General features: G+C 36.6%; 1 protein-coding gene across 1 annotated transcript in view; it reads right to left on the reverse strand.

The window, feature by feature from the left end:
- Positions 1–4,866: 4,866 nt before the first annotated feature.
- Positions 4,867–11,851, reverse strand: part of CDKL3 (cyclin-dependent kinase-like 3) — a 108,353-nt gene continuing 101,368 nt past the window's right edge. Inside the window, exons 8-11 of the mRNA XM_006866205.1 lie at positions 11,077–11,171; positions 8,724–8,886; positions 7,852–7,949; positions 4,867–4,926 (exon numbers count right to left, since the gene is read on the reverse strand). Of these exons, the coding sequence (XP_006866267.1) occupies positions 4,867–4,926; positions 7,852–7,949; positions 8,724–8,886; positions 11,077–11,171 (416 nt within the window). The remainder of the gene's footprint in view (positions 4,927–7,851; positions 7,950–8,723; positions 8,887–11,076; positions 11,172–11,851) is intronic.

Consider the following 11,851-nt stretch of genomic DNA (forward strand, 5'->3'; position numbering starts at 1 on the left):
AGTCACCAGAATGGAGGTGCGCAGACAGCAAGGGACCAATGAACAGATACCAAAAGAAAAGAATGTCCACACCTTTATCTCAGCGGGTCTGCCAGGCATCTGTGGCCGCTCTGATCCTTCCCCCGCTTGGTTTCACCCAAAATGGCGGCTCCTGGAGCAGCTGAGCATCCCAGACTAGGAAGCAATAGATTTCTTGCTTTTGCCACAAATTCCCCAGCTGTGAGCCTTCCAACCATCTAAATATTCCTTTATGTGTGGTTCAGAGTTCTGGGACCATCCCCTGAGCCTGCTTGGTCGGGTATTCTGTGTTGTTGTTGGCGGAGTTCTTTACTACACGTCCACCTGATCCGCCATCTTGTTTGTTCCAATAGTTTCTCTTTTTGTGTGGCCTTTCTGTCCAGGTTCTTGTAACTCCTACAAAGTAACTGAGTGGGGCTATGCAAGCAAGGTGTGTGAAACTCTGACATTGGCTGGGATATGTAAATAAGGTGCCTTTGATCCACCAAGGAGATTGGTCAGTTTTGCCATCCTGCTAGATTTTAAATGAGTCCCCAGAGGTTAGGGGGACTTCAGTAACACCATGAAGAAGAACCAGGATCAGAGTGCATCATTTGGACCTAGAATCCCTGCACTGAGAACCTCCTGGTCCCCAGAGACAAAGAGCTGTACAGGAAAGGAAGATTGCTGCAGCGGGTTGACCAACCCAAAGAACAAGAAAACTAGGTACCTTTGGGTAAGAGACTTTTTCTGGTGGAATTATCAGTGAACGAAAGCTGTGACATTTGCTCAAGCAGGGCAGAGGCCGCCTGTGGACACAGCTGAGAAGCTGTCCTGATTGAAGAATGATATCTTAGAAGCTGCTACTTCCAAATTGATCCTGGTTTTGAGTTATAACCTTCCCAAATAAATAAACCCCTTAATCATGAATATGGTCTGTGAGTTCTCTGTTACCATTACAATGAATTACTGAGCCCAGCAGAATAGAACGTGCTGTAGGAAGGAAAGCTGGAATCGCAACTTGTAAAGCCATTAGAGAGTCGAGGTATGTCTGACCTCCCACCTTGTATAAATCAGCTTTGGGCTGATGTTGATCTTGATTCTCATTTCCCCCTGAAGTTAGATAACTTATGATGCTTCCATTTTATAGCATATTAAAATCTTTCCACACACACACACACAAACAGGCCCTGTTGGCTTCACTGGTAATTTCTAACAAATATTTCAAGAAAAAAATGAAACCAATTCCACAAAACTTTCAGAAAATAGAAGAAAAGGAACCACTTCCCAATTCATTTAATGAAGCATAACACTGACGCTAAAACCAAGCAAAGACAATACAAGAAAAGATAAGAACTAAAATCCCTCATTAGTGTAGATGCAAAAATCCTTTTAGAAATATTAGTCAATTAAATCTAACAATACATAGAAAGGATCAAGTGGGGCTTATCCTAGGAATGCAGTGTTGGTTTAACAATCAAAACTTAATTAAGGTAGTTCACATTAACAGAACAAAAGAAGAAAATCATAACAGCATTTTAGTAAAAACTTTCAGTGAAATTCAACACCCATTCATGATAAAGACTCTCAGGAAACCAGGAATAGAAGGAACTTTACTCAATCTGGAAAATACCATCTACAAAAAGCCTAAAGCATCATACTTAATGGGAAAGAAAAATGTTTTCTCTCTGCTATAGGAAAAAGGGCAAGCATATCTATTCTCATGTATGTCAATATTGTGCTAGAGGTCTTAGCCATTAGTATATGGTGGCAAGGGAACAAATAGGGGAAGTACAGTAAGATTGGAAAAGAAGAATTAAAATTGTCTTTATTTGTAGATGTCATGAATGCAAAGGGAACTTTGGTGGGTCAGTAGTAGAAATCCCATCTTCCATGAGGGAGTTCTAGATTTGATTCCTGGCAAATGCACACTTTGTGCAGCTGCTGTCTGTCAGTAGAGGATGAGTTGCTGTAATGCTGAATAAGTTTCAGCAGAGCTTCCAGACTAAGAAGAAAAGGCTGGAGATCTAGCTCTGCAAATCAGCCAATGAAAATCTTATGGATCACAATGATCTGACCAGCAAGCTATAGGGTGAATAACGTTTTATTCCATTGTGCATGGGATCATCGTGAGTCAGGGGCTGACCAGTAATAGCTAACAACAACTATCTATAGACACAGACGCAGACAGAAACACACACCCTTTAAAGCCAATAAGTGAATTTAGCAAGGGCTCAAAATACAGCCAAGATAAATATAGAAAAACAAACTGTACTTCTATACACTTAGCAATGAACAGTTGGAAGATGAAATTAAAAAACAATACCATTATAAAATAGCATCAAAAAACCAAAACACAAAAGATACATTTAGAAGATGATATACAAGACTGCTACAATGAAACTATAAATATTGCTGACAGAAATTAAAGATCATCTGGATAAAGGGAGAGTTTATATCATGCTTGTGAATTGGTAGACTCAATATTATTAAGATATACATTCTCCTCAAATGATGAATGTACTTAATAATCCCAATGAAAATAACAGCAAGTGTTTTTGTAAAAGCAACTGACAATCTTTTGCTACTGGTATTGTTAAGTGCCATCGAGTCGGTTCCAACTTACAGCAACCCTGTATAAGGTTTCCAAGAAGCAGCTGGTGGATTTGAACTGCTGACCTTACGGTTAGCAATCCAGTGTTTATCCTATAGCACCACATCGGGATTTACTATTGGTTAACGATAGACAAACAGATCCATGGAGCAGGCAATAGAAAGATTGTATCTATTGAACTTAGCACAGGGAACAAGGCTTGATTTCCCTAGAGGAGCTGTGCCTCAAAAAACTTTCAAATTAATTGCTACAGCTGACAAGTCTCTTAGAAAGAATACTGTGTTCAATAATCTCAACTATTACTAATTCTAATAAACCTTTTTCTAAGATGAAAAGAGATCACAGTACTGGAAGCAAGCATAAATTGCTATAATTTGATGAACTAGACCTTTGCTATGGATGCAGTTGCTCAAAATTCTAAATGAAATTGAAGGATTCTTCAGATCAAGGACCAAGTTTGTTTCCTCAGTGCAATGGGGTTGACAGCTTAGACGTTGGCTATCAAAAATGGGGTACTATAAAGGCATGAAGTGACTGACTTACAAGCTTTCATGAGTGTGTTTAGTTTCAGCATGAGGGGGGTAAGGTAGGATCCCCACTGAATAGTTTTCCTCTTCTCCAGCTGGATCTGGTGAAAGGGGGTGGGGGATGATAGGGATAGGATTTTATGATTTAGTTGCATGTAATTGTTATCAGGACTAACTGTGATTGTCACAACTGTAAATGTAGAAGATGTGTGACTAAAAGGGTGGAGTAGTTAATCTGTCATTTCAGGAACAGAGGACCTTAGGACCAGCAAGAGGGAAGAGCATGAGGGGAGCGTGGGATCCTAACCAGAAAAGTGGGGACAGCAGAAACAGTGGCAGAGGTGATGGCATAGAGAGACAGAGCAGCTGAGGACTCTAGCCCATGGACTGAGCAAAGCTGTGTGCTTGTGGGCAAGAGTCTAGCTTGCAAAATGTGCCCTTTGGACATTTAAATGAATATGTATTTTTTTGTTTTATACTAGGTACATTAAACATTTTTGCTTTATTCAGTTGTAAAAAAATAATCTTATTTTTAAAAGGGAAACCATAGGGTAGAAGCAGAACAACTGTTGTTACAGGGAGGTGAGTATGACTACAATGATTATTGAAATGAAACAAAATGTATGATTGGTTGAAACGCTGATGATCTTGTCTGTTTACTTTCACACAATTCACAATAAAAAATATTTTTTAAAGAAAAAAAAGAGATCACAAAACTGTGCTAAGTAAACTGATTTCCTTTGTTTTTCAAGTCTGCTTAGTAAATACAAAATCCTACTAGTTTTCTTAAAACACCTGATAATAAAAAATTGTGATTTTTTGAGAAATGGGACAATCCAGAATTTCAGCAGCATACCCCTTCCAGGTTGTACATAATTTATTTCATGAAATAGAAAAAACCTGTACACATAAAAGGCACTATCAGATGAAACTATGAACCTGGAAGATGTTGGCAACAATTTAAAGGGCCAAAAGAATTTAACTAACGTTTAAAATTGTTACATTTTTTGATATTTTATACTTGTTAAAAACGCTTTTATTGCTGATCAACAGAATCTCTTTTTAACGATTTGATGAAAATGAATAGCTTTTTAAAACAATAATCAGCTATTTCATTAAGGACCCACTTCAAGAAGCCTATATATACTGGGAAAGGTTATATCTCTGTTAACTAAACAAAAGTCAAACCCATTGATCACGTCAATTTCAACTCATGGCAACCCCATGTGCTTCAGAATAGTACTGTGCTCCACCAGAGTTTTCTTGACTGTAAACTTTTGGAAGCAGGTTGCCAGATCATCTTCTGTGGAATTGCTGGTGGATTGGAAGTACCAACCTTTTGGTCAATGGACTAGAGTAAACCATTTACACTGCCCACAGTTCTGTGTTTAGTGTGAATAAAAGACAAAAATCTGTGTAAGTAAAGCATGTGTCATGTAACAGATTGTCACCCTCATGGCAAGTAAAGAAACAGGCAGAGAGGAGATGATTTTATAGTTCCAAGTTAAACATCACATCAACAGAATTCTTATATGGAAGGGGAAAAAAAACCCAAACCATAAGCTAAACAGTGAATGTTTTGCTAACAAAATCATCCAAAAAGTTAGGTGATACTAATGCAGATGGATTGCTGTCTTAACAGCTCTCATTACAGTTCTAGTCTATGCGGAAAAAAAAGGGGAAGAGTTGCCAATTTGGCTTTTTAAAGATAATTTCAAAGAAAAGATACTACCAGAAAAAAAATCGGTTCCTCTTCAAATTCTTCCCCTCACAATGGCCATCTCCACCCTAAAATTAGAAATCAAGCTAGTAAGAACCAGGGATAAGAATGTAAATATATGCTGCCAAAACCTGATTGTATTAATGTTAAATTATCTGTAAGCAATGAAATGATAAACATGCTGTTCAAATTAAACAAGTTGTTTCAATTGCTTTGCTCAGTTCTTATTCTTTAAAAAGTCTTCAGCACACATGTTTCAGCGCTGTTCTAGAATGGTCACATATGGAACCAGATCTGTGTTTCATGCTTATCAAGTGTATTTGTTCGCTCAGTACTGTTTGGTGCTCCTAAAAACTGGGATCTCACTTTATTACACATTTAGATATGTTTCCTTCTGTAATTAATGAAGTTCTGAACCAAAGTTAAGAATGACTACTAATCAAACATGACTGAGTTAATAGATCATTAAAGTATAATTATATGACTTAATTAATGTAAGCTGACATTTTACTAGGATGTACCACCCAGGCAGTTTTTATAAATTAATGTTCAAATTAATAAAACACGAATAATTTAAGGTTAATAAATTTAAAAATAAATGTAGATGAATATACACAGAATACATAGGATTTACGATGTATCTATAGAATTCTCTCATCAGCATTTTTGTGTGTGTAAAATCAATATAAAGGATTTTCTTTTCTTTTTTAGTCATACAGTGATTCTGGGATTCCCTGGATTTTCAGCTGCTGCATTTTCTACACCACATCTGGCAGGGTCTTCTTCCTTTCAGTTTGTGCATTTCCTGTATTCTAACTAGTAAACAGAAACAGGACCTTAATTGAGGAAATGGTGACTCTCTAGCTAAGTAACTACAGCCACAGATGAGCCCTTGTACTTTGCACCTCGGGTTTATTTCATAAGGTACGTGGAGACTATTTACCACAGCAGTCCTCTTTATTATCATCATCAAGCAGAGCTGAAGGTGGTTATTAGTATGGACTCTATCCATCACTGACAGTAATTGAGGGGTTTCCTTGGTCATGGAGTCTATTTAATGCATTTATATACTGTTTTAAGCTACATTTACATTGCCTGAAAGGGTAATTCACAAAAGAAGTCCAGGGCAGAGCCAAAAATAGAACAAACACATTGCTACTCCTTATCTTAAAATAAGGAGTAGTTTTTAAAATATGTCATATTTTCCCATGCTCTAAAGTAACAAACTATAGACTCAAACTGTAGGAAATTTTCTTAATTCTGACCTTAATTTATTACTAGTGTTTAGTCTATCCTTATATCAGGAACTGCATTTGAATGGGGAAAACGTGTGAAAAAAACAACCAGTATCAATAACGTCTAGTTATTTCTAATAACTACAACTTGTTTCAAGGTCACACTTTTTTTAAAAAAGTCATCTTTACCATATGAGTAAAAAAAAGGTTTTCCCAGATGATTTATTACTCTAAAGATGACAGAACTGTTCTGAGAGTTCCTTTTTTCCTGTCCTGGAAGATCATTTGTCTCACAGAACAGAGAGATAAGCACACGTAGCATATTACTAGTCTGTCCAGATTCAGGAGTCCACCCTCACCCACCCAGTCTTTCAAACTGGACAACCAGTGCACTGCACACCACGCTGTGAAGTAAACAACTCACCTAAGCTTAAAGTCACGTATGAGTTTTTATAATGAACTCAAACATGACCACAAGTGGTTTTCTTGTTCTACAATAAATTTTTTTCTGCAAATTGGATTGTGACGCTATCAAGTTCCATACTGAGATTAAGTCATAGCCCTAAATGCCACAGTGGGAATATCCCTTTTATCTGAACATACTAAAGACTGAATAGCCTTAGTTAAAATGCTTTCCTACATTGCTTCAGATAAAAGTTTACAACTATTTTTCTAATTTCCTCAAAACATGAGCTAAATTTATCCTGAATAAAATATGTAATCAATTTTTTTTTAAAAAGAAAAACACAGTAAAGTTGAAAAATCACCTATAGAGATGCCCTGTGAAGTGTGCAGAATATGGGCTATGTATATGATTTAACTCAATGGGCACTCAGTATAATCCTCTTCCCTTAAATGAGCACTTTTAGAGGAGGATGCTTATTTGAATGTCGAGGAGTTCAAGATTTCCCCCTAAAATTCAAGATCATTCTGATGGGTGGGGGCTGTGGACATTTCAAGAAGAGTATCTGATAATTTTGGAGTCCTGATGTGGCACTATAGGATAAGAGCAAGACCGCAAGTTTGGTGGTTCAAACTTACCAGTCCCTTATTGGAAACCCTACACAGAGTTGCTATGAGTTGGAACTAACTCAATGGCACTTAGCAACAACAGCAACAACCTAATAATTAGCTGAGAGCAACTCTAAAAATAGGACAGTAAGTGCATAGCAGAGATAGGGAATATATTGAAAAGAATGAGAGAGGAAGGAAGAAGCGAAAGATACATAAATGTGTGCTCATGGTCAGTATAACGATATGTTCATACCCTATTCATATCCTGTGACATGCTTAACAGTCCAATATTAGGCTATACACATAACACAGATAATATTTTCCCTGGGTACCATGTGATTTAATCATGCAACATTCAAATGTGGCCTGGTATTCATTATGCAAAGAAATTTTAGGAATGTTTAGTAATTGGTAATTCTACAAAACTACAGATCTACTTCTAGACTTCAAAGATTACAGAATTTTGATGCTTTATATAATCTTCTAGTAGTATTAATTACATTAGTACATTGAGTCAACGGCTCTAAATTGTTGTTGTTATGCACCATGGAGTCGGTTCCGACTCATAGCAACACTGTACCAGGTTTCCAAGGCTGTAAATCTTTCCAGAAACAGAAAACCTCATCTTTCTCCTGCGGAACAGCTGGTAGTTTTGAACTGCTGACCGTAAGACTAGCAACCTGATTCTAACCACTATGTTACTAGAGTATTCTTTAGTAAAAGTGATGAAGAAAAAAGTATTACCTCTTGTTTCTCTTGATTTTGATCCATATTAAGCAAAGTTGGTATCTTAGCTGAGTCTGTTTTCTTTGACTCCCTCTTCAGCACTTTTATCTGTTTAACTTTTGCAAAAATATAGAGAACTTGTCAATCTTACCTTGGAATTTTACTTTCCTTTCCAATAGTACTAGAAATTCGGATGCCCTCTGAAGTCAGTTTCTCAATTTATTACAAAGAAACTGAACATATCATAAGTACTACTGGCAAAATGTTTACAAATAGTCTATGAAGTATTAAACAGAAAAATTTACTTAAAAAAAAAAATTCTGAGTAAAATTGTTAAATGGATAACAGATTATTCCTCTTCATCTAGCCAAGTACTATATTCTTGCTATTATATTAACTTTTCACAAGGTGTCACTGTTCTTCAAAGAAACATATGAACTCAGTGCAAAACAAGAGTTTCATTTTAAGAACTCAATATATGTTATGAATCTTACTCTACGAATTCCTTGGATGCCTGAAACACTTATAAAGTTCCTGCCAATATGTGGGCTTTTAAGCATGGAGAAACATAGGAATATGATTTGTTCCAAGTCATATACTGAACCAAAGCCATTTTCTCAAACACTATTCTAACATCTCAACAACACTGAGCTAATAAAAATTTCATTCTTTAAAGCTTTCTTAATCACTCTTTAAAATGATCTTTTACATTTTATCCCTTATTTGAGTATAGGGGAGGAGAGTTCATCAACAATTTACAGAAAATATCTTATCTCATCAATGTACTCTTTTTTTACTTAAATCACACTATAAAAAATAAGTTATAGAACAAAAAAGTTCTTGTAATGACACCATCTGGAAATCTGGAAAGCTATGCAATAAATGCGTACCTTCCATTCCTTTCATCTCCTTTGACTGCACTGTGAAAGGCAATTCTGGGAAATGGAATTCCTTCCTGTCAGATCTGGGAAAATTCAGCTTCCTCTTGTTCCCATTAGCCGTTTGGTCATTTGGACCTGTTCGCTCATTAAATAGATTCTTCTCTATTTGACTCTAAACAAACAAATAAACAATAGTTAGTTTGAAGTAACTATTTATAGAATAAGTCTAAAATGTCTAGCCATTTGGATAGTATCAGAGAGACACAAAAATGCCAATGTTGCAAGGTTATTTTAATAATTAAGTGTTGTTACTGTTAAGTGCTGTTCTGTCAGTTTCAACTCTTATCGACCCTGTATTGGGTTTCTGAGGAGAGGTTGGTGGGCTTAAACAACCAACCTTGTGGTTTGCAGTCTAGTGTTTATCCTACAGTGCCAAAACCTACCATTAAATATATAGGCAGATCCAACTCCAAGAAGTTTCATAAACCAATGTTCTGAGAATAGTCTTGATCATGAGAATCACAATCTTGGCTTTCACTTTTCAATATTATCAGAACTTGCTATAGTTATTAATAATTTATTTTTCTAATTAAAAAGTGATAATCTCAATGGAGTCTGGGAAGTCCCAAAGGAAAAAAATAACTTGTGAATTCAGCATTCTGGGTAATCTGTTGTATTATTCTGATTTTATTCTTTTGGTAACAGATTATAAACTCTCCTAGGTCATTAAACACTCTTCCACAATGTAATGTGTAGTATCCAATTGTATGAACATACCCTAGTATACTTAACCAATCATCTGCTATAAATGGGCTTGTGTTATCTTCAGATTTTTATTACTATAAATTATCCTGTATTAATCATTTCCGTGTTGAACAAAACAATTTGCTATGTAAAAAAAAAAAAAAAAAGTGAGGGATGAACCATACTGATACTTTTTTTTCTAGTCAAAAGTAGGTGTTGTTATTGTCAGGTGTTGTTGAGTCTGTTTCGACTAGTGACCCTAAACAGGGTTTCCAAGGTTGTAAATTTCTGTAGGAGCAGAAAACATCCTTTTCCCAGTAGAGCAGCTGGTAGGCTTGGACTACTGAACAATTGCTTTTAATATATCAAATAATATATTTTAAATATTTTTATGAAGGAAATTGTCACTTTTAAAGGTAGAAATCTAATTCTTCCAAGTCTTAAATATTAAATATGCAAGTACTATATTCTTCTGCATAAAAAATTAACAAAAATTATGCAAGCACTGAAGAAATAATGACCTAGTTGTATCTCAGAAAGAAAAAAAAAAAAAAAAGGAAAAAATTATAGGGTGAATGTTTTACATATAGAAATTTGTAGGGACCAAAGAGTGGGATATTATGGATTGAATTGTGTCCCCCTAAAGTTATGTATGGGAGCGCTCTGGCACTCTAGGATAAGCAATGGATTGTTAATCAGAGGTAGACAGTTCAAACCTAGCAGTCACTCCATAGAAGAAAGATGAGATTTTCTGCTCCTGTATATACAACCTCAGAAGACTGATACTCTCCCCTTTAGAACTGACTCAACAACATTTAACAACAACAATATGTTAAAAATTGTAAATACTAACCTCTATTATAATCCCATTTGGGAACAGATTTTTGTTATGTTAATTAGTCAGGGTTATTATAGAACCTGTCTTGAGTCAATCTCTTGAGATATAAAGGAGATTCAACAAACAATTGAAAGGAGAGGTAGGGGAAGATAGATGTTAAGACACATGGAGATATCCAAGGAACCAGGATGCAGAAACTGAAGAAACAAGGACCTTCCTCCAACGTCAACAAAGAAAGCCTTCCCTCAGAGTCAGCACACTAGATTTGTTCTTCTAGCCTCCTAACCTGTGAGAAAATATATTTCTGTTTGTTAAAGCCATTCACTTGTGGTATATCTATTATAGCAGTACTAGATAACTAAGACGGAGTCTTGGTGTGATGCTGTAGGATAAGCACTGGACTGCAAGGTCAGTTTGAATGGCAAGATTAGCAGTTCAAATTCACCAGTTGCTCCTAAGAAACCCTATACAGGACCACTAAGTAGGAACTGACTCTATGGCACTTAACAACAACAACATAACTAAGGTAGAAACCAAAAGAAGATTTTTTAAAAAAGAGTTGGAGCCCCAAAGATAGAGAAGAGAAAAAGGAATGTTGCAAGATAACACACTGGACTGCAGTCAGTTTGAACCACAAGGCTGGGGGTTCAAACACACCAGTCGCTCCTTGGAAGCCCTATCCAGGGTCACTATGGGTCAGAACCAACTCAATGGCATGTAACAACAAAAAACAACTATGTTGAAAGAGGCTGTATTTTAATGACTAGCTTCTTGCCTTACTTGAGTAGGACCTGTATCCTCTTGCTTGCTAGACATAACAAGTCCAATAGACTGTGAAGAAGAGCGTCTCTTTTTTGCTTTTTCAGTTAACCTATTATTTTAAGACAAAATGAGACATTATTAGAATTTCCCAGAAGTACCTTTGTTTCAGTGTCTATCACGAACAAGTTATACCATCCATGGAAACCTACTGCTTGAATGGAATGCAGAAATGCAACGGTCAGTCCTTAAGCACCAATTGTTCTAACCAAAAGCTGATAAGAAGGCAGAGAGCCGGTAGCTCATGGAAGCCCTGGTGTGATGCAAGGTTGGCAGTTCAAGCTCACCAGTCACTCCTTGAAAACCCTATACAGGGTCGTTATGGGTCGGAACCAACTCCATGGCACTTAACAACAACAGCATCAGTGGTGACAACCATGTTCTTGAGTCTTTTGGTATACTGGGTCCCCTCTATGTTGTTTTTGTTGTTGTTGTTGTTAGGCGCTGTTTGTCAGTTCCAAGTCATAGCAATCCTATGCACAACAGAACAAAACACTGCCCAGTCCTGCACCATCCTCACAATTGCTGACATGCTTGAGTCCACTGTTGTTGCCACCATGCCAATCCACCTTGATCTTCCTCTTCTTTTCCAAGCATGATGTCTTTCTGCAAGGACTGGTTCCTCCTGATAATATGTCCAAAGTATGAGAGATGAAGTCTCACCATCCTCTCGTCTAAGGATCATTCTGGTTGTATTTCTTCCAACTTTTGTTCATCTGGCAGTCCATGGTACTTT

Source organism: Chrysochloris asiatica, unplaced genomic scaffold (assembly GCF_000296735.1).
Source record: "Chrysochloris asiatica unplaced genomic scaffold, ChrAsi1.0 scaffold00087, whole genome shotgun sequence".
In the NCBI taxonomy this organism is placed as follows: domain Eukaryota; kingdom Metazoa; phylum Chordata; class Mammalia; order Afrosoricida; family Chrysochloridae; genus Chrysochloris; species Chrysochloris asiatica.